General features: G+C 36.2%; 1 protein-coding gene across 4 annotated transcripts in view; it reads right to left on the bottom strand.

The window, feature by feature from the left end:
- TFEC (transcription factor EC) overlaps positions 1-24,469 on the bottom strand; it is a 206,313-nt gene that overhangs the window by 63,799 nt on the left and 118,045 nt on the right. The window contains exons 1-2 of one of the 4 annotated variants that reach the window (XM_050785138.1): positions 6,029-6,200; positions 5,362-5,433 (exon numbers count right to left, since the gene is read on the bottom strand). The exons of 2 other annotated variants lie outside the window; for them this stretch is intronic. In XM_050785138.1, the coding sequence (XP_050641095.1) occupies positions 5,362-5,433 (72 nt within the window). In that variant the 5' untranslated portion in view covers positions 6,029-6,200. Of the gene's footprint in view, positions 1-5,361; positions 5,434-6,028; positions 6,201-24,469 lie in introns of those variants that run through there. One more of the 4 variants, XM_050785139.1, reaches the window with a different exon arrangement.

The raw sequence follows: 24,469 nt of genomic DNA, 5'->3' as shown, positions 1-24,469 counted from the left end.
GTGTCTTGTCAGACTCAAATTAGATGATACATGTAAAGCCTTTAGTGCATGAGGAGAACCCAATGTTTTCTAGTACCACCTGTTTCAAAGAAGAGGAGAATATTTCATAAAATATACTGGTTTTGATACTCAATACAATTCTTCTAAAATGACTGCTACTCAAGCAAGAGGACTCAGCATTCAGGGTCTCTCCTTTATCCCCCTATTAAGAAGAGGACTTCATATTTTAGCTTATCCATTTATTTTACACATTATTTCAATCTCCTGTCATATTCCAGAATATCTTTGCTTGCTATTTTGTTGTTGTTGTTGCTGCTGCTATGGTTTGTTTGTTTCATCTTTTGACAAACACCCCTTAAGCAACTGTTCATCAGCTGTCATATATCTCACTAAGTATGGTCCAATAGGCCTGAATCCAAGTGAATTTAGAGACAGCTCGGTAAAACCAGTGTTTCATATAAAAAACAAATGGAGATGCAAATGAATTGGCAATACATTTTGAGAAAATATGCAACACTAGAGATGTCCTGTGAAGAAAAGGAAAATTAACAGTTACTTCTCAAATTATGCAAGGAGTTGCTTTTTTCTCTATTTCATTTTGTTCTAAAAAGCTCTGTCCTAAGACAGACTTCCCTGAGGCTGTTTGAATAGGAGAGAATAGGAGAGAATATTCAGGAAAACAAGACCAGACATATGAGACAGTGGCCCATTGTTATGTTCTGTACTCTGAAAACCTTTCAGAAATGTGGGATCAAGGGCCTCAAAGGAAAAGGTCCTTCCTTTGCACTGTGAACTAGATTTCCAATCTTAGAGCTCCTATATCCAACCCAAGTTTGATTTGTCAGGAGCAAATTCAGAGCACTCTTCAGATACAACAGACCTAGATTTAAGCACCACCAGACACTTCAACTTCACCCTCAGGCCCAGCCCCAGCCTTTCACTCTCCACACTAGATGTTAATTCAGTGTGAAATCTTCAGGAAATACATACACACACAGAGAGACACTTATTCATAGTCACATGTCAAGTTGGTAGCAAGCTAAAAATGCTGAACTTCTGACTTCCCATTTCACAGTGTGTTCTATCTAACCAAGCAACCACAAAGAAATCACTGGATCACTTGCAAATATTTGCTAAGTCCACTGGTTTGCTAATCCATGTTCAGTTTAAGTGAGAAATGCTACAGTAAAAAATGTAGTAGTACATCACCTTCAATTTTCTCATGAAAAAATTTTCAGCCTCTCTGTTCTTGCCAAAGGTACAACTGTTTTGCAAGGTGTTATCCATAGTCACCACATACAGTCATTTTTGCTCTCTTAAATCAGATACAGAAACACTCTATCAACAAAAATTTAAAACTAATAACTCCAGTCTTTCACTCTCTAATGTGTCTTCCAAATGGCCAGAGACGGAGAACATAAAACTAAACATAATTAAAGTATGTTAAAACATAACCAAATCAAGCTCCTCCTCTGGGTAAACCCAACAACTCTTAAAAGCATAGCTGTTCATGGTCTGCCCCCACCTTAACTCTTCAGCCCTACTTCATGTTTTTTCACACAATGGTTCCACTTCTAATCAAAGACCCCTGAATATGCCATGCTTTTCACAACTCTGCACATGCTAGTCTTTCAATCCACTGGACCTTTTGGCCCAATGCCTTCACCTGCCTAAAGAATAGCTATTTCATTTTAAAGATATGCTTCAGCCATCCTCTCTTTGAACCCTTTCCAGATTAATCTGGCAGATAATTCATATATACTTTTATTGTAACATTTGTCTCTGTATTTAACTGTTGAAATGCCTGACCTGCTCATTGGCAGGTACCATGCCTTGTCCATCTTAGCATCCTCAGAACCTAGTACCACACCAGGTACATGCCTCCTCTACTTATACTACTCCACCTTAACTAACTTTATGTAGATATTAAATTACTGAACGAGGTAAAATCACATATTCTCTTCCTTCTCCAGAAAATGGTGTCATCAGTCATGTCACTGGGCAGATTCATCCACTGGCTTATGCCTACTCTAAAAGTGGATATGCTCAGAGTTTTCCAAACACATTAGAAGGGCTAATAGAGAAAAATGGTTGTTTGCAACAAAAGCAATAGGTGCTTTAAAATTTGAAAGCAATGACAAAGTAAAGAAGGTTAAATATGTCTACAGAAAAATCTTTAACTGTAGGTGCAATTCTGATGAAAAGAGCAGATCATCCATTACATAAAAATTGCCTTGCACATGTGAAGGACAATCATAAGCTATAGAAGAGGAAAAGTGATTGGCTAAATGGGGAGAAATACTAGAAAGTATTACTAAAATGTCAGATGCCTCTTAGCCAAATGTTAATTAAGAAGAAGCCTAGAATTTTACCAGAATTTAAAGTCTGGTGGTGAAAATGCTGCTGACAAACTTTCTTTTGCAGACCTAAGACAGTTCAGTAGGTTCAAATTCATTTGGGTCTGCACAGGATCAAAGGGAACACAGTGTAAACATATTAGCTGCTGAGAAGTTATCTGCAGACATTGGCAGAGATAAATACCTGTCTATAGACAGATTGTCAATAATACAGTAGGTACTGGTCTAGATTTTGGGAGTGTGGGGAAAGATGCTGGAGATAATGAGTGCTGTAAATGGAAAAGAAGATATAGCCAAATATTTGATTGAACAGATAGAAAGTCCAGGCTTGGCCACTTGTGGTGGCTTATGCCTGTAATCCCAGCATTTTGAGAGGCCGAGGCAACCACTTGAGTCCAGGAGTTTGAGACCAACCTGGGCAACATGGCGAGATCCCCATCTCTACAAAAAAATACAAAAAAAAAAGTTAGTTGGACATGATGATGCACACCTGTAGTATCAGCTACTCTGGGGGGTTGAGGCAGGAGGATCTTTTGAGCCCAGGAGGTCGAGGCTGCAGTGGGTCCCGATCAAGCCACTACACTAAAGCCTGGGTGAGGCAGTGAGACCCTGTCTCAAAAAAATTTTTTTTAATGTGCAGGTTCACATTTTTATTTGGGTGGAAATCCATCTAAGGAAGCTGAGTATTGGAAACACGTTTGTGCAAGAAAGAAATAAAGAAGGGAATGAAGGGAGGTATAAAAGAAGTCTCTGACTCAGTGGCAAACTGAAAAAGAATGTTTCAAGAAGAGAAACAATTTGAAAATACTCTTCCATGGTAACTCTTAGGAATGAACATTAGGAGGCATGAGAATCCTTATTAAAACTCCCCCTGTATGTCCTAGACTCTCAGTCACTTTTTTTAAGATCTATTTTCAAATTCTCACCTATTCTTTCAAACCTGAAAAGAGAAAAGAGAAACAGAAACCTAATGGGTCTTTAAGATCATTAGGCTCAACTTCCCTCTACTTCCTGAGAGCAATTGAAAAACTGGGAACAAGGGCTTTCTCTCCATGACCAATCCATTCTTAAACCTGGTCGCCTGAGGAGATTCTACATCTCTATCTTACTATTTCACTTTTTCAATTATACGGATTCTCCCAATTTTCCTAACATTAAAATAAACTATCTCTAATATTCTTCTATTCTTCTTTATTTATTGGTGTGTAAATGACCGAGACTTTTTATGCTCAAATAATTACAATTTAATGGAGTCACAAAACCATCTGTCATCAGCTAAGCTCTCATAGGCATAAGTATTGTCTACCAAATTTTTCTAAATCTCCAAACACCCATAACACAATTCTACAGATTTCTCTAATTAGCTGGCATTCACAATTCTATATAATAAGGAATATTTGTGTAAATTAGTTTCTTGCTATTTGTTTTTCTTTTCCTATAAGACTACTGTTAACCGCTCTCTTCGTAGCTTATGACTTTGGGGATGATTGCAATTCCTACTGCTCTATGCCTCCCAGACTCTGCTTAGTAAACATGCCCAGCAAAACCTGTGCAGGAACCATGCTTTGCACTATGCACGTGTTTTATTTTGTTGACAAATAGTTCAAAATAGCAATCTATTTGTAAATACCACTTTTATGTATCTGCTATCACTCCATATCATAACCCAATATTTTTTACTGTAAGAGCTTTCATCTCTATGAAGAATCTGGAATGTCAAATTGATATCAGATGGCTTTATTTGTACAATGATTTAAAAAAGATTACGTGATTGCTTTTCCACTATTATGGAAAATATCTTATCAATAGCCAGAATGATTCCACTTCAGTTATATTTCACTAGTTTATCTAAAACCATTGTGTAAGAATATTTTGTTTCTTTCAGTTTCTTATTTCCTTATTTCTCCTTTCTGACTATTCAAACCACTGTTTTCAAAACTATTTTTACTTTCACTGTATAAATTAGCACTATTTCTGAAAATTTCACTATGATACAAATTTGTACCCTATTTAAATGTCTTGTAATTATTTTGGGTTATCTAGAACTTATAACAAACCTTGTGCCACAGTCATTAAAATTAAGCTGACTTTCAAGAAACATTTTTCAGCTTGTTCATTTTTGACATGAGTTCCAAGTTTCAGTTCAACAAAATGTACTACATTGAACTATTCTACTGTTGTGGAATAAAATTGAAAACTTAAAAAAAAAGTAATAATAACCCAAACCAAGGAAACAGACATGAAAATTATATGTATTCCATTTGTTTTAGAGCTAAAAAAAAAATTAAAAAAAAAAGTCTTAAAGTTCAGCCTACTTAAGTAGCTTCCATCAAAAAGTAAAAGATTTAACATAAATTTAAAAGATCCTTGAAAGTACATTGCTACACTCAGATTCATCTAAAGTAGAAGTGAAGCAGAATTGTCTGAATAATTTTGCCAATAAACTCCGTACCCTGTTTCACTTTGCTTTGCTGACATACTTTCTGAATAGGAAGGAATCATGAAGGTTATTTTACATTCTTAAATTTAAATGAAGTTTCTTATAAATAATAAACTACCCAAAATGAATTTGAAATTACCTCAGGTTTCTCTTTCACTTAAAATGCATATTCCCAATGAAATATTCTGAGACAATATTGAAAGTTCAGAGTTATAACTTATATAAATATATATGAAACTGCATATATTATAATTTGTATAAGCAAATGTATATATACAGTATATATATGTATGTATATGTGTATAAATATCTTCATATATATCTTAATCCTAAAGTTTCTACTACAACTCTTTTAATTATTACAATTGAAAACTATTACTTTATAAAAGGTTATTGCTGGGAGGCCAAGGCGGGCAGATCATGAGGTCAGGAGTTCAAGACAAGCCTGGCCAACATGGTGAAACCATGTCCCTACTAAAGATACAAAAAAAATTAGCCAGGTGTGGTGGTGCATGCCTGTAATCCCAGCTACTTGAGAATTTGAGGCAGGAGAATTGCTTCAACCTGGGAGGCAGACTGCAGTGAGTGGAGATCACACCATTGCACTCCAGCCTGGGTGACAGGGTGAGACTGCATCTCAAAAAAAAAAAAAAAAAAAAAAAAAAAAGGTTATTGCACTGGGATACTTGACATCTTCTACACAAGCTATTTAGATCCACATCTACATAAAAAAATAAGAATTAATTTTTAGTCCTGGGAAAAGAATATAAACTAATGTACTATCTGGTACTATTTTGCTATAAATAGACCTCATATGTTTCTTACCTTTAAAAGCCAATAAAATAGATATTGCTCAAATGTAAACAGAAATTAATATTTATTCATAAAATAACATATATAAGAGGCAACAAAATGTTAAATCATGTTCCAGTTTAGTAAATATCTGAAAATATTAAACTGGAAGAATAAATCACTTTGGTTATCACGAACTAAAACAGTGATTTCCACATCTTCATTGAAATAAGACATTAATAGAGTTTCAGACATATTTTCCCTAAATAATAGCAAATCACAGCTTGACTACTCAGATATCCTGATACCTACTTATCATAAAAGAGGAAATTATAATTATAAGCAAGCCACACATATCAAAATAAAACAAGTATTGATTAGTTTGTCTTCTGAGTTTGTTTAAAGTACAGAAAATTAACATGTCAGTTTAGTTACCTACCAGCAATGACTGGATTTTATCAGTGTTGTCATCTCTACAAACAGCATCAAATTACAATCCCTCTTCCCATAACATAAGCACCATGCCAGAAGAGACAACCAAAGTAAACCATCTAGCCGTGAGTAATGAATACTTTGGGCTGGTTGGAATCCACTTAGTTGAGGAAAGAGAAAAGAGAAGTGGCTCATTAGGGCATTTCCTGAACCCCGGTTGGAATTTCAGTTAAGGAAGAAGAAATGACACAGCAGTTTCAAGTTAAGACGACTTCCTTTCTTTATCTGAAATATGCCACTAATTTGAGAAAGAGCACTCCTACAAAACTACTCCACAATACTGTGACCAGAGTAAAAGCTCTTGTTGGTCCCATTGTGGCTCCATAATTAACAATTCTTACCAGAATATACACAAGCAGTACATGGTTGTTATCAAAATGGACTGAGATCCTACATTTATTGCAACATGTTATGCTTCACAATGAACATTTCTTCAACAAATTGACCTGCATCATTTTTTTTTTCAATTTTAGGAATTGCACGTTTGTTTACAGCATTAACAGATTTTGAGTTTTTGTTTAAGGCCATTGCATTTTCCATATTTTCTATAATCAAGTTTTTCTTACATATGATTTTACTCCTAAAGTGACTCCAGGATAATTTTTATCTTGTCCAAGAATATTTTATCTTCCCATGTAGATTAAGAATACACAATTCAGCTTATTAGCTTTCTTTGACTTATTATTATTTCCATCCCAATTTAGTTTGTATTTTTAAGGGACATGAATACAGGATACTCACTGCCTTTACAAATGAAACAGATAAAGAGGTCTCATTTCATGTCTTAGGTGTCTCAGGAACTTAAAATGGAAAGATACAACTTTGTTCTCACCCTGTAATTCACGCTGTGAAACTCTGAATTCATTCTTGTAACAGTTACATGACTTTCTTGTCTTACCTATATTCTTAAAAATATATGCAAAGCAAGGCATTTATGCAAGCTACTAAAGTTTAATGTGAAGGTTACATTCAGATTTCTCTTGCCTTTGTGATCTAAAAATTGTGCAATTAAATTGACATTTGTGTTTGTCAAGAGGTGGAGATTATATGAAAATATTGCAGCACTGTATCTTCTGTAAGAACTTCAAAGCTATTAAGTAAAAAAATTGTTCTGTCACTATCAATAGCACATTTTTGAGTCACCTTACCTTTTCTGGTTGTTTTATCATATATCTAAATCTCCTAAGGTGACTGGAAATAGTAAATAATTAAGTGTAAAATCAATTTATTTAGTTTAGTATTAGAAATAAGCAACATTCATACCAGAAACATTGTGAGAAAAGAAAATATTTGGGATTTTAACTCAGAAAATACTTTAGATTGAATTAGAGTTTGATACATTTGTATGATACAATGTGTTTAACACATTCAATATACTTGTATAAAATACATTTGTGAGATTCAGAAGGTAAATTTTAAAGCTGTATTACTATGTGGGCTTCAACAGTTGGAAACATGCACATAGATACATATTCATACCTGAAAGAATAAGCATCTATTTGTTAATATCAGTTATTTCCCAATGGTGGCATAATTGGGTAGTTATGGGTTTTTTTACATTTTTATGTATTGCTTCTATATTTCATATAAAGTGTGGCGATTCCTCTATCTAAAACCAGAAATACCATTCAACCCAGCAATCCCATTACTGGGTATATGTCCAAAGGAATATAAATCAATCTATTATAAAGACACATACATGCACATGTATGTTCACTGCAGCACTATTCACAGAGGAAAGACATGGAATCAACCTAAATGCCCATCAATGGTAGACTGGATAAAGAAAATGTGGTATGTATACATCATAGAATACTATACAGTCATAAAAAAGAATGAGATCATGTCCATTGCAGGAACATGGATGGAGCTGGAGGCCATTATCCTTAGGAAATTAATGCAGGAACAGAAAACCAAATATTGCATCTTCTGTCTTATAAGTGGGAGCTAAATGATGAGAACACATGACACATAGAGGGGAACAACATACACTGGGGCCTATCAGAGGGTGGAAGGTTGCAGGAGCGAGAGGATCAGGAAAAATAACTAATGGCCACTAGGCTTAATACCTGGGTGACAAAATAATCTATACAGCAAACTCCCATGACACAAGTTTACCTATATAACAAACCTGCACATGTATCACTGAACTTAAAATAAGTTAAATTTTTTAAAAATCATGCATGTCATTTGTAATAAAATATAGTTTTCATTTCAAAAATAGTTTATAAATCAAACTTTTAGTATAGTATACTACTTGCCACAAAATAATTTTACCACAAATTATCTGCTCCCTTATGTCAAGAATAAGGGAGATCTTATAAATAACTGATATAATTTAAATCCTACCTTCTGTCTTTACCTGATTGATGTTTACAGACTCCCTGCAAGAAGCATTTCAATTAATCACATGACAAAGAAAAGGGCAAGACATCTTCTCATGATTCATCAAAAAAAAAAAAATCTTTGTTTCTGAGGATGTATCCTACTCCTCGCATTTAAATGGCCAAGTTCTGGCCATTCTACGCCTGAAATTCTTCTCACAAAGAAGAAATGTGTCAAAGTGCTTGGCTGCAGGAACTTGGTTAAGAGTCAGACTGATTTGGTCTCAAGTCCCAGCTCTACCTCTTTCTAGCTATGGCACCTTGGTTAAAATACTTCACATCTCTTTGCCTCAGTCTCCTCAGCTGTAAAACAGAGAAACTAATAGTACCTAGAGCAGGGCTAGTATGAAGATTAAATAAAGAATAGAAGTAAATTGTTGAAACAGTGCCAGGCATGTAGAAAATGCTGTGTAAGTTTTACCCATTTTCCTCCTTTTTCAGTTGCCTCTTTCAATTTCTTTATACTGTCCCTGCCATTCTCCATCCTCCACCCATGTCTACCCACTCCCTGTACCGGTACCCAAATACTCCCATTTGTTATCATAGATGAATTATACGTCATCTTATGCAGAGAACAGCTCTCTCCATTTATAACAGATCCCATCCCTCTCACTACCCAAGAACATCACCCAGCAATGCCCTCCTCTCACTTGTAACCTACAGTGCCAAACATTGACTCGACCAGATCATTCCCTTTAGAATACAAGAAAGTTCTTTCTCCCACCTAAAGGAAAACAAATAACCTTCTCTAGACCCTACTTCTCCCACCTGATGTTACTCTGTTTGTTTGTGCCCTTTTTGAAAAACTCAAAAGAGCTATCAATACTCACTGTCTTCAATTCCTCTTTTCCCATTCTTTCTTAAGCTCCTTCTAGTAAGACTTTGTGCTCCACCAGAGCACCAAAACTGCCCTTGTCAAGATTACCAATGACCTCCATCTTGCCAATCAAATGGTCAGTTCTCACTCCCAACTGACTTTCCCTATCAGCAGTGAATGCTTGATCATTCTCTTCTCCTTTAATGCCCTTTTTATGGGTTTTCAGGGCACTACAGACTCAAATTTTCACCTATGTCACTAAGTATTTCTTCTCATTCTCCTTTGCTGTTTCCTCTCTTCTCTAATTTATTAATAGTGAAATGTCCTAAGTCTCAGCCTGTTCTTTCCCCTACTCTAGCTATACTCATTACCTTGGCTATATCATGTACTCTCATGACTTTATATCATCTATATATTAATGACTCTCACGGTCATACCTCCAGACCTGATATCTCTCTTGAATTCCATGCTCATATATCCAACAACCTACTTGATGTTTGCATTTTCATGTGTTACAGACAACCAAAATCTTCTCTTCCAACCATGCACCACTTGCAGCCTTCCCCAACTACATTAATACCATCTTCATCCCTCCAGCTCGCTCCTCTCTTTCTCTATACCCTTCAAAGTGTCCATCAGTAACTCCCGTGAGCTCACCTTCAAACCCACCTGGAATTTATCTGCTTCATCCAACTTCCATTGCTATTATCTGAGTCAAAGCTAACCTCATCTCTCACCTGGATTGCTGCAAAGACCTTCCACCTGCTCTCCCTCCTTCTGTCTTTGTTACACATACACTCACACACATGCACACACACAAACGCACGCACGCAAACACACAGCAACCAGAGTAGTTCTCTTAAAACACAAAGCTGGTCATGTAGCTTTTCTGTTCAAAACTTTGTCAAAGCATTCCTCATACTCAGAGGAAGAGCTTAAGTCATTCCGATTCCTTAAAAGGGTGTCTAAGGTCCTAGGCCTACACACCTCCTTTAACTCTTTGTGGAATATCAACTTCCCAATGAAGTTTTTCCTGACCTGTCTAAAATTCCACCATTCTCTTGTCTTCCCTATCTACCCCCACTGACACTGTTTATTCTCCTTACCTTGCTCTGCTTGTTCTTTTTTCCGTAGACCCCATTGCCTACCAGGTTTTCATTTAATTTCAATCATTCGTTGGAAAGAAGGCTTCACAAAGACCAGGATCCCCGTCTGTTTGCTGATGGACATATCCTAAGCACTAATCACTAAATGATTAAATGTGTGATTTTTCTAAATTTTATTCCCTTTATTTATAATCATAAGAAAATTCCCTACTGCCTAAATTTTGACTCCAAATTCTCTAGGATCACTCATAAATGTCTTCTCAACTAAATCTGAGCCTGAATTTCAAGCTTTACCATAATACGTTCTCACTTTCTTTAGGTTAGAATGTCCCCCTGCATGACTCTCCTCTCTTCGAAGTCTAGATTATCCGTGACCTCCTGTCTGTACTTTCCTTGAAAGATACAGAATTAAGTGCTCTTGTGTGTATGTATATGAATTGAGGACACTTTACACATATTTCTATTATAAGCATTCATGTTAATATTTTTATTCTCTCAACATGTTGCAAATTCAATATAATATCCATCAAAATTCTAGTTTTATTCCATTGGGTATATTTGCTAATATTTACCAAGAAGAATAAATGAAAAAGCATAGCCAAAATATTTTGAAAATTAAAAAAGTGAAGAAGGATTGAACAACGAAATATTAAACACATGATAAGACTACGCTAATTAAAACAGCTTACTACTAATATATAGTAGACAGAAAGTGAAAACCTGCATTTTTAGAAATTTAGCACATGTTGAAGGTTGTATTTTACATCAGAATGAAATAAATGTATTTCTTAATAAATACTTTTAGGACAAGTATCTAATAATTTGTTGAGAGAGAGAGAAAGAGAATGGAAAAGACAGAGATCCGTACCTCCACTTACCAAGAATTTAATTTCAAATACCTTAAAGACTTAAACATAAAACTTTTAAAATGAGGCTCACAAAAATATGTGACTACGTCGTAACCCACAAAGTGGAGAAAAAAATCACTAAATACAAATTTTGGCCACACAAATATTAAATCTCCAAGAAAATAATTATTTTTAAATTTCACAAAACCGAAACTGGGAAAATATTTTTCCATATGTTAAAAACATATAATATATAGATAATTGCTATACTGTATTGTCGATTTTTTTGCCTCATTTGTCTTCTTTCCTGAAAACGTGCTTATTTTGGAATTGGACCATAACATTTTCTTCTTTGTATTATAGCTCTGTCTTAATTTTATCACACTGAAAATTGTGTAAAATGTATGCCTCAGATGTTTCCCAGACAGAGAGGAAAAGAGCTAGGGTATTTACACTCTCCAGTAGTTGTCAGTCACTGGTTTCAGGCTGCCTTCACGAACACATTAATTTCCAGGCACATGCTTCCCAAGTTGCAAACGGGCAAAGTAGTTCATATCATGCAGAAAGCAGCTCTCTGACAAAACTTAAAAGTGCTAGCTTTCTGAAACAAGCTGTCATTCACTGAAATGATATAGGGGATATGGACCAAATACCATCAGCATGTGCCAGTTACCTAGAATTGGTCTTGTCACATAGTAGAGAGTATATATTAAATATATGCCTTATTGTTATTTACATTAGTGTTCCCATCGAAACTAATGCTGTAATTATTTATTCATTGCTTAATAAGCTTCCATTAAATACCTGCCATCTGTCAGGCATTAGGTATACAAAGCCAAACACTCCTAGTCTTTACCCTCAAGGTGATTAAATTCTAATCAATTTTTAAAGATAAATTCCCCATGGTTTAAATTAATCCATAATTTAAAAAGTAATTTAATGGGATAATATATAAAGCAGAAAATGAAAACTGGTATCAGGAATAAAAGGATTGTTTTCCTTATATCTGACTTTTGACCAGGCACAGGATGTTGGAATGAGAAATGCCATGGAAGCAGAGGTTGTCCTGGTTTCCAAAGTCAAACATAAGTTGGCCAGTAAGGCAACAATTGATAATAGATAACATTTAAGTTTAAAATATTATAAAATAATGCAGGGAAAAAATATTGTTTGCCAAATGGCAGCTAATACATTTTTGGAAATGGACTCAGAAAGTAGTTCTGCAAGTAAATAAATAGTAGAGGAGAAGATCTCATATTAGCCCTTCAGAAAGAAAGAATAATTTATTGCTACATTAGATTGCTTTCACAGAAGTATCAAAAATAAAAGGCTACTAGTACAAATATTTTTAATGGCAATTGATTTTGTACGTGGGATGTTGAGGGTCTTTATGCCTATAACAATGCCTTTTCTGTTAGCAGCAAGTAGGCCAGTTAAAGGCAATCATTAATTCATGAAAACTTCTAATCCGTTAAATCTGAATAGACTTAGCTTCATTCTTAAAAATCTAAGGCAAAGGAAAATATCCATGTCTTGTAAGAAATTTAGAAATAAAGTACAAAATCAGTATCACTATAGAAAACGAAATCTGACATGGGTGCATAGAACTGGATTTTTTATGCTAATCATGGATCAGAATTGTACCTTTAGAATTGTTAATGTTATAATTAGATTTTTTGGCAAATAATTGGCATTAATTATTCAAAAGTCAGATTTTATTACCAGTTTGAGAAATGCGGAAGAAATCAGGAAGTGAAAGTTTCCTACTTTTATGTGATAATACTAGATTTTGCCTGGATAACACTTTAAGACAAATATTAAATGTCAAATTTGACCTTGGCTTCCAATAACATTTAAGAACTACAAATCATCTAAAATATAGGAGTTCATCCCTCTAAAAGACTAAAATTGAAACTTACCAAGATTTTTACTATTTCATTAGCATACTAGTAAGCATAATATTAGTAAACTTTTGAAATGTCTTTAAAACTGCATGAGGTTTTACTCTACCAAAGTTATTATGTCCTTAACAAGAAGCATGTCAGACAAAAATGTGGAGGAACACATTTAAAATGTGCATATCACTATACAATTGCAAAAGTAGTACTTTTTCACTGCTAAAATGCATTTCATCTACCTCGATGAGCTTCAGAAACATCAACTCATCAATATCTCACCAGTCAGCAGGAGTACATGTACTTATCATTGCTCTGTGAGAAATGGGTAAAATCAATCAAAAGAAGCATATGACTTTCCCAAGTTTTCTGTCCCCTGCAAATCAGTTGATAAGAACAAGGAGTTTCTAGAAACCTTTAAGGCATTAATGTAATTTAATTCTTCTATAATATCAAGGACTAAAATTTCTCTAGAGCTTATATTTAATCTTGGCATACACTAGAGTATTAAACAAAGAACCAGTCCATCTAAAAATTTTGAAGTAGGCAAAACCTGTCTTTAACATGCAATCTCTGTGTCCTTTTCCCCTTTGCCAGACAGGTGCCATCATCCCTTATCATTTCCCCATTTTTGTCACTATCTAAAACTATTTTTAGAAAACATTCTAATTCATTACATACCTTACTCACTAAGGCATAAACGACTGATCAGACTTAAAATATTCTCCTTCCCAAAGGCATTTGCATTTGGAAGATAATGTATCCTGAAGGTAAAGAAGGAAAGATGTATTTAAAATTGGGAAAGGAAGATTATGTATGAAATTTCAAAAATCAAAAATATTTCATGGAGGCTACCATCTCATGTGAGCATGCTATATTCAAACTAGAGAGCATATTACCCATAAAAGAGATGAAAGTAAAGCTTCCTCCTTTGTAATGTTAGAATGTTCCAAATGAGATGGCATGTCTCATGGTTGACATTGTAGCTTCCTAGAGATTAGAGAAATTACAAGTCTTCTAGAGCCTGCCAAAGTTATACAGTTCCTCTCTGTCAGGGTAGGATAGGATATGCTGGTGTAACAAAAACTCCATATAAACATAGAGTGTTAAAAACAAAATGTTATTTCATTCTCTACATGTCCAAAGTGGATTAGTGGGGCAGTTCTTTTCCTCATAGTTACTCAAGGACACAGGATAATGGAGGCTCCAACTCCAAATATGCTTTCAGCACTACTGAGAGATGAAACGGAATGTGGAAAACCACATACAGGTTTTTAAAGTTCCTGCAGAAAGTGACATTCATCACTTCTGTCTATCATTCATTGACCAAAGCAGTCAATGGTTATGCCTCCTTCAAAGGAAATTAACCTGCAACCCAATTATATGCTAAGAGAGAATTAGAATATGTTATTAGGACTAACGACCATGACATTCTGCTAATTATCTTTAACATATCAACTTTTCCCAGGAAATCACTCTTAATAAAAGTTAGTTTTTCTATAATGTCATATAAGAAACAAATTCAGTCCATCAAATAATGAACTGTAAACTGTATCCTTAACCATTTTACTATAAGTACAAATAAGAAGAAAGAAGAGGAAAAAAAACAAAGAAATTATAAGAAGAAAGGAGGGAGTAGGCAGATAGATAGTTGAAGATGACAATAACTTTGATAATCATGATTTGGGAATGAAAAACTAAAACGAAAGAAAATTCTGTGTTTGTGTGTGCATATGTGTGTGTGTGTTCATCAGTATTATGATTCTTGTTCTCAAGATATATGCCAAAACACCTTCCAGAATCTTTCAGCAAGGAGAAAAAGTCATCTTTCAGAGGAACATCAAACTATGACAGAGACATTTCACAAATTTGCTACAACCAAACAGAAAGTTTTCCGCAGGAAACTAATAACTATAACAGCACAATTATTATTAAAGAAATAAAACTTGGAAAGGGTAATAAAACCAGAGAGATAGAAAAAGAAATAAGTTAAAATATTTTTATGTTTCCTATTTGGAGTTTTTTATTCGTTTAGTGGTTAAAAAATGACCTTTAATATAAAACTCCATTTTGAGTTCTTTTATTCTTTCAGAGGTTAAAAATGTCCTTCAATACAAAAAAAAAAAAAAAATCATCAATGCACAGTTCTTGTTTGAATTTATAATTTTTGGTTGATATTTTTAACTGTGATGAAACTACAGTCCAACAAAGTAAAATTAGATAAAAGAGGAGAACTGGGGTAAGTTACCCTTGTTCCTCAAGTAAGACAGGATATACTTTGCAATAATCTAAAAAATCTAAATGTGACCTGAACAAAGAGAGAGAGACAAAGTATAAAATGTTTTCTTAGGGATAACTCATACTCTTGGTGACAAGAAGTGTTAATGGTGTCCTGAAACCTTTTGATCAGTGGTTACTCCGTTATGTGGGAAAAACATAGGAAAATAAACATAGGAAAAACAGAGGAAAATGAAAGACTCACAGTACTTCAATAAAAGTTGTCAACAAATCCCAAGAAAATGATTGCATTGGCAGGAATAGTTTTTTTGTTTTAATTGATACTATTTTAGGAAGCAGCTAATGCTTGTTCTTATTTCCTAGTTTAAAAAGTGAATATATTCACACACATATATAACTAGAAAGTGATATATTAATATTTTCTATTAACAAGTTTTTATCTCATAAAAGATATTCTTTGGCTTCTGAAGAGAAGCCAAAATAAATATCAAATAGGCATTTCAGATATCCCTTCCTTTAAATGTTTAGAGTGATACATAAAATAGAAATTGCAAATATTTGATATTTTAATATTATTTTTTGCTTTACAATAGCAATATTAGTGTTCCATTTTAATTTATCTCCCCAGGTTAATAATCTATCATAACGATCAAATTACACAGTGTTGTATTGGTCACCTTTAAGTGCCCGGATCAATGACATTGAACCTGGCAAATGCAGTGCACACTCACAATGCCTAGCCTCTACCATCATGGCTGTTGAAACTGTCTCCTCTCCAGAGCATTTTCCCAGCCCCACCTCTGCCATTTGGGTCTCATCTAATAAGATTTAACCATGAGTTGCTATACTCCATGCATGGCCTCTGCATTTGTGTGTATTGTGATTCTTACGTCAAATGGTAAAGAATAACATTAGAGTATTCACTTTTATTTTGACAGAGTTCAAATGGCAAAATAAATTAGATATACTGTCACAGCTTAGGAAATTTAAAATGAAATATGTTGTAGTCAGGTGGAGGTTTCCGATGGGGAAATATTAATACCTAATTTCCCAGAATACTTAGTTCACGCATCTCAAATATCTATCTCCTGTCGTGACACTGAGATGAAAAGGATTGGTTAAGTTTGCTAACTGAACTATTTCCCACAGTGTAAATAACTGAGTTTTAGTATAGACTAGTATGGAAACATACTAATTATCACTGGGTGTAAGCTATGTGAGTTGTCTTATCTTTTCACATAATGTTTATATGTATTGCATTTCCCATATTGTTTCCTTTTGCTTTGCCGATAACAACTAATGAGGAAAAGAAAGGAAGGCATTAAAAAAAGAAGAAGAAAAAAAAAACTTCCAACAAAACTGCTAGAGAGAGAAAGCCGATTATTATAAAATATAAGCACATTTCATTGAAATATCAGCACCAGATTCAAGTAATTTGGGGCATGTGTATTATGCGCCAGGAGATTTCACTTACATATGTTATAGAATGCAGTGATTTAAAAAACAAAACAAAAAACAGGTAATACACTTCAGAAATTTTAAAGTTAGAAAACTGGAAAATTAGCCCCTTGAAAAATTTCAATCTGAAACAAGGGAAAACAAGAGCTGGTTATTAGCAGTGATCACGATGGTATATGTGAAAATCTGTGACAAGTAATGGTGTGCTCAGAAGTAATCCTCTTCTCCTGTGTATAGATCTTGCTAATCACATAGAAAACTCTACTTCATTGTCTGATTTCAACTGAAAGCAGGCAGAGCTTTGAAAAACCCAGAGATTTCATAGGTTTTATAATCCTTGTGATGCTCTTCCTGTTTCAGACACAGCTCTGAAACAAAGACAGCACATACCCACACGCACAGACGCATGCACACATGCAAACATTGTGGCTGTTGGCGCCTCTAACCCTTCCAGGACAGAGCTGCATGATCAGTCGTTCCCAAAACAAAGGGCAAGAGATGCATCTCTCACACAATATGCAAACCTACAATTGTTCACCTTCGGCTGACAATCTGACACAAAGCTACAAATCAAGCATTAGAAAAACACAAGTGTGACAGGGAAGAAACAATAGTGGAAGTGATGCCTAGTAACCTTAATTTTAGAGAAAAAAAGAACAGGTGAATGTAGCTGACACAGTTAGATTTTAGACATTTATATAATCAATTCACAGAGTATAGATGGCAAAGTGAAAATGACGTTTTAGCACAATAAGATAAATGCAATCCCACAGTTACCACTGAGAGTTGCTAGAATGGCATTCTTTTCTAGAATAGAGCCATGGAAGAACATTCTTGTCTTTAGAATACATATAATACAGCATAAGCATTAGAAGAATTGCGCTGTATATGAAGAGGAAACAACTAAATGGGTTATGTAGACTCACTCAGGGCAATACACACTGCAGATAATTTTGACCAGACATTGACAAAAAGAGAAACCATATGAGTTAGGTAACATCCCGTATTATGAGTATGTTCAGAGTTGTGGAGCTAATGTTATTTAATTCTGAATATTAAGTGTTTAGTTGAAAGTAGAACTTTGCAATTAAAATGGACAAATTTGAATTCACGATTGATTTGTTAATAGTTTATCCCTGTAAGAACATTAAACTTAACCTTGGACATAATTAATAATCCATAATGACTTTTTATTAACCATAATTGTGGCAAAATTATTTGGAAACTTGAACTAAACATTTTTTTTAAAATTTTCCATGCCTGAATCCAACAGTGTGCGGGACTCATTCAGGAGTCAGGCAGAGATGATGGGGAAAATGAATCAGAATAAGTCAATATGTAGGTCAATATGACTCTTCTCCCTCTATATTCCATAAAGATATTGGGTGCAGCACAGCAACATGGCACAAATATACATATGTAACAAACCTGCACGTTATACACATGTACCCTAGAACTTAAAGTATAATAATAATATATATTAAAAAAAAGAACTCTCTTTAGTTCAATGGAGAAATTGCTGAATAAACATCAAAATTATAAAGCTGAATGACATATTTGGACTTCTGTTAAAGCTAATGACTCATATTTGTCAAAAATCTAAAATAAACTTTCCTTACATTGAGAGAGATGACAATAATATGTGAGAGAGTTGATCACAAATATATGTACTTTTGTTGCTAAAACTTGAACCTTTGTACTCGTTAACTCAAACTGCCTTGACTTCTCATGTTTATGCAAAACAGGTTTTTTGGGAGTAGAAAAGAGAGGTACTATAACATCAGAGGAAATCATCAAAGAACTAGTGGCAACATCTTAAGGCTTTTATCAAAGTAGTGAGGGAATGCATTAAAGCAACAATATCTGAAGCTTACATGTGATGGGACTACTAAATTTAATAGTGTATCTTATGAACATATGTGGATATAATGATTTTCCTGGAAGAATACTCCACTCTTAAGGACTTTTTTTTCTGAGTAACAGAACATGATTCTCTCAAGGCAATTTGAAAAAAAAAATCCACCAATATTTCATTAATAATAGATGCCACACACTCTACAAACAGAGGACCAAAGTTTTTTAAAAACTGTATGAACTACAAGCAAAGGTCATACAAATGGGAATAAGCTTATGGATGGAAAAAAGTTCTTAAAGATATCAGTCATCAAATTGTTGCTAGAAAATACTGAACTAAATCATGGGTAAACTGGGACTGAACTAAATCACGGGTAAAATACATAAGCATTTAAGTAAAAATAAGAGGTTCTCATCTTGCAAATCTCACTAAGCAAGCTGTGATAACATTTGAAATATTTATTTACATTTATCAAAATGTGTTAACTATAAGCCATTTCTTACTCTCAAATAAAACATACTAAAAGCAGTATGCTATTCCTGCAAATAACAGGAAGAAAAGGAAAAGAAACATATGAAAATACATCTAAGTATTGAACAGTGTGACCACCTGACGCACTCCTACTAAGAAATGTCATGGAAGGTTAATAATGGATTAACATACACTGAGAAGTCCAAAGTCAACTTCTTATGCATATTCAGTCTACTTCAGGTCATAAAATGATCCAAATGCTATTGAGGTAGTGAAGTAGATTGTGAGGTAGATTGTGTAGGTGAGAATAATAATACTACAAAGGAAGACTCTTCTAGGTGCCATTTGGGGCACTCCTGTGAATGTGAACTACAAATCTCAAGGATTCAATTTATGGGGCTCTCAGCTGCCATGTAATTCTTAGTTATTTTCTCAAAAACAAGAAAGTAATCTACGGTCTCTGAAATTATATCATCTACATGTACGGCAGAATTAGAGTCTAAGTCTTTCACTGTGAAAGATGTTAAGTTTTACTCAGAAGTTGTAAACTTGGGCCTCTGAATATTAAATACAAAAGTGACTTGCCCTAAGAAAGGCAGGAGTTGGATCCATTAAATGAAGTTTAAAATTCTCACAGGCATATCCTTCATCATGGCCAGAGCAAGTCTGGCCAGGCAAGCTAATAATGTGTTACCCCTTTTCTAATTGATATTTTAAGGTATTTGTACAAAATGTATTTGATAGGAGTGGGTGTGTGCTCTTACTACTAATAATAAACCTTTTTATATTCAAAATAAGAAAGCATTACATGCTTTGAACATAACACTTAAGTTATTTGAAATATTCTTTCTTTTCACAGTGTTATAGACACAAGAACAGCTGTGACTAACCTACACTTATTTTGTGATACATACTTCAGAACAGAAGTTTATTTTCTTTTGACTACTATATAAGCAAACTATTCTTCAATTTCTTTAATTTCTTTTCAGTTTTTTGACAATTACTTGGGAAGTACATTTAAGGGTTTAATGGTTAGGTAATAAAGTGAATCACTGGTTCCTAATCAACAGCCAAATGCTGGATATCATTTTTCTTCAGCATCTTGACTGCCTACACCTGCTGACTGCAGGCATCTGCCAGCTGCCTTTCTCAGGCTAGGAGACATAAACTGTAGTTCCACTTGTAATCTGCCTCTTTAAGATGCAAAATACTCCGCTGGGACAGGCTAGCATTGTGATGAGGTTTTTTCCCCCCAGATTTATTTCCACTCAGAAGCACTGTCTACTTTAGAAGAGGGACAAAATTAGATTTCACCAGTTACGTAAGGAATGATGTGGGGAAACCTGAGGAAACTGTACCCCTCTATCTCATGCATCCCAGTGGGTCCTAAAAATTGGCAGCCTATAACTGGTACCAGTAGAGTGGGGCATTGCTGAAAAGATACCCAAAAATGTGGAAGCGACTTTGGAACTGGGTAACAGGCAGAGGCTGGAACAATTTAGAGGGCTCAGAAGAAGATAGGAAAATGTGGGAAAGTTTGGAACTCCCTAGAGACTTGTTGAATGACATTGACCAAATGCCTGATAACAATATGGACAATAAGGTCTAGGCTGGGTTGGTCTCAGATGGAGATAAGGAACTTTTTGGGAACTGGAACAAAGTTGACTCTCGTTATGTTTTAGCAACGAGACTGGTGGCATTTTGCCCCTGCCCTAGAGATTTGTGGAACTTTGAACTTGAGAGAGATGATTTAAAGTATCTGGTGAAAGACATTTCTAAGCAGCAAAGCATTCAAAATGTGACTTGGGTGCTGTTAAAAGCATTCAGTTTTATAAGGGAAGCAGAGCCAGAAAGTTCAGAAAATTCGCAGCCTGACAATGCAGTAGAAAAGAAAAAGCCATTTTCTAAGGAGAAATTCAAGCTGGCTGAAGAAATTTTCATAATTAGCCAGAAGCCTAACGTTAGTCCCCAAGACCATGGAGAAAATGTCTCCAGGCCATGTCAGAGACCTTCACAGCAGCCCACCCCATAACAGGCCCAGAGGCCTGGGAGGAAAACGTGGTTTCGTGGGCCAGGCTCAGGGTCCTCATGCTGTGTGCAGTCTAGGGACTCAGTGCCTGTGTCCTAGCCACTGTGGCCAATGTAGAGCTCGGCCTGTGGCTTCAGAGGGTGGAAGTCCCAAGCCCTGGCAGCTTCCACTTGGTGTGGAGCCTGTGGGTGCTCAGAAGTCAAGAATTGAGGTCTGGGAACCTCTGCCTAGATTTCAGAAGATGTATGGAATTGCCTGGATGCCCAGGCAAAAGTTTGCTGCAGGGGCAGGGCCCTCACGGAGAACCTCTGCTAGGGCAGTAAGAAAGGGAAATGTGGGGTTTGAGCCCCCACATAGAGTCCCTCCTGGGGCACTGCCTAGTGGAGCTATGAGAAAAGGGTCATCATCCTTGAGACCCCAGAATGGCAGACCCATTGGTAGCTTGCACCGTGTGGTTGGAAAGGCCACAGACACTCAATGCCAGCTGGTGAAAGCAGCCAGGAGGGAGACTGGACCCTGCAAAGTCACAGGGGTAGACCTGCCCAAGACCATGGGAACCCACCTCTCACATCAGCATGACCTGCATGTGAGACCTGGAATCAAAGGAGATCATTTTGGAGCTTTTTAATTTGACTGCCCCACTGGATTTTGGACTTTCATGGGCCCTGTAATCCCTTTGTTTTGGCCAATTTCTCCCATTTGGAATGGCTATATTTACCCAATACCTGTACCCCCATTGTATCTAGGAAGAACTAGCTTGCTTTTGATTTTACAGGCTTATAGGCAGAAGGGACTTGCCTTGTCTCAGATGAGACTTTGGACTGTGGGCTTTTGGGTTAATGCTGAAATAAGGTAAGAGTTTGAGGGACTGCTGGGAAGGCATAATTCGTTTCGAAATGTGAGGACATGATATTTTGAGTGGCCAGGGGCAGAATGATATGGTTTGGCTGTGTCCACACCCAAATCTCAACCTGAATTGTATCTCCTGGAATTCCCACATGTTGTGGAAGGACCCAGGAGGCGGTAATTGAAACATGGGTGATGGTCTTTCCTGTGCTATTCTCATAATAGTGAATAAGTCTCATGAGATCTGATGGGTTTATCAGAGGTTTCCACTTTTATTTCTTCTTCATTTTATCTCTTGCTGCCACCATGTAAGAAGTGCCTTTCCCCTCCCGCCATGATTCAGAGGCCTTCCTAGCCATGTGGAACCATAAGTCCAATTAAACCTCTTTTTCTTCCCAGTCTCGGGTGTGTCTTTATCAACAGCATGAAAATGAAATAATATAAACTACAATGCTACAAAAGTGGTCTAAGCCTTAATCCAACATGAATATCATAAAGAAAAGAAATAGTCAGGCATATAGTGATTTAAGTAATGCTTTATACTGGTTTCATATCATAAGTTCTAGGAAGGCAGGAACTGGGTCAGCTTACTCACCACTGTACTTCACCACAAAACTTACCACACAACATAAAATTAATGTCCACCCTTTTGTTTCAGAAAGATGTATATACAAAAATGGGCAAAATCATGCCATGATTTATAATTTTTGTTATGATAAATGATTCCCATTGCATTGACTATAACATCTGCCAGAGAGGTGAGCTATAACATAGTCCCTTGAATTTATGATTTAAAACCTTCTCATGGAGAAGATAATTTTATTACAATAAAAACAAAAATGATAAATACTTAGAAAGCATTTACTCATGTCAGTGACTCCAGTAAACACTGCTCAAATATAAAATAAATGAATAACCGGGTTCCAAGATGGCCAAATAGGAACAGCTCCAGTCTGCAGCTCCCAGCGTGAGCAACGCAGAAGATGGGTGATTTCTGCATTTCTAACTGAGGTACCGGGTTCATTTCACAAGGGTTTGTCAGACAGTGGGTGCAGCCCATGGAGCAGGGAGGGGCATCACCTCACCCTGGAAGCACAAGGGGTCAGGGAATTCCCTTTCCTAACAAAGGGAAGCCATGACAGAGGGTACCTGGAATATCAGGACACTCACAACTTAATACTGCGTTTTTCAAAAGGTCTTAGCAAACAGCACACCAGGAGACTATATCCCATGCCTGGCTCAGAGGGTCCCACACCACGGATCCTCGCTCACTGCTAGCACAGCAATCTGAGATCAAACTGCGAGGCAGCAGTGAGGTGGGGGGCAGGGTGTCCTCCATTACTGAAGCTTGAGTAGGTAAACAAACTGGGAATCTTGAACTGGGTAGAGCCCACCGCAGCTCAAGGAGGCTGGCCTGCCTCTGTAGACTCCATCTCTGGTGGCAGGGCATAGCTGAACAAAAGGCAGCAGAAACTTCTGCAGACTTAATTGTCCCTGTCTTACAGCTTTGAAGAGAGTAGTGGTTCTCCCAGCATGGAGTTTGAGATCTGAGAATGGACAGATTGCCTCCTCAAGTGGGTCTCTGACCCTCAAATAGCCTAACTGGGAGGCACCTCCCAGTAGGGGACGACTGACACCTCATATAGCCGGGTGCTCCTCTGAGATGAAGTTTCCAGAGGAAGGATCAGGCAGCAACGTCTGCTGTTCTGCAGCCTCTGCTGTGATACCCAGGCAAACAGGGTCTGGAGTGGACCCCCAGCAAACTCCAACAGTCCTGCAGCTGAGGGTCCTGACTGTTAGAAGGAAAACTAACAAACAAAAAGGACACCCACACCAAAACCCCATCAGTATGTCACCATCATCAAAGACCAAAGGTAGATAAAACCACAAAGATGGGGAGAAACCAGAGGAGAAAAGCTGAAAATTCTAAAAGCAGAGAGCCTCTTCTCCTGCAAAGGAATGCAGCTCCTCGCCAGCAACAGAACAAAGCTGGACAGAGAATGACTTTGACAAGTTGAGAGAAGAAGGCTTCAGATGATCGGTAATAATAAACTTCTCCAAGCTAAAAGAGGATGTTTAAATCCACTGCAAAGAAGCTAAAAACATTGAAAAAAGATTAGACGAATGGCTAGCTAGAATGAGCAGTGTAGAGAAGACCTTAAATGACCTGATGGAGCTGAAAATCAAGGCATGAGAACTATGTGATGCATGCAAAAGCTTCAGTAGCCAATTCGATCAAGTGGAAGAAAGGGTATCAGTGACTGACGATCAAATGAATGAAATGAAGTGAGAAGAGAAGTTTGGAGAAAACAGAGTAAAAAGAAATGAACAAAGCCTCCAAAAAATATGGGACTATGTGAAAAGACCAAATCTATGTCAGATTGGTGTACCTGAAAGTGACAGGGAGAATGGAACCAAGTTGGAAAACACTCTGCAGGATA

Source organism: Macaca thibetana, chromosome 3, assembly GCF_024542745.1.
Source record: "Macaca thibetana thibetana isolate TM-01 chromosome 3, ASM2454274v1, whole genome shotgun sequence".
In the NCBI taxonomy this organism is placed as follows: domain Eukaryota; kingdom Metazoa; phylum Chordata; class Mammalia; order Primates; family Cercopithecidae; genus Macaca; species Macaca thibetana.
Note: the sequence above shows the minus strand (reverse complement) of the source record. Positions and strands in the feature narration are given on the sequence as shown.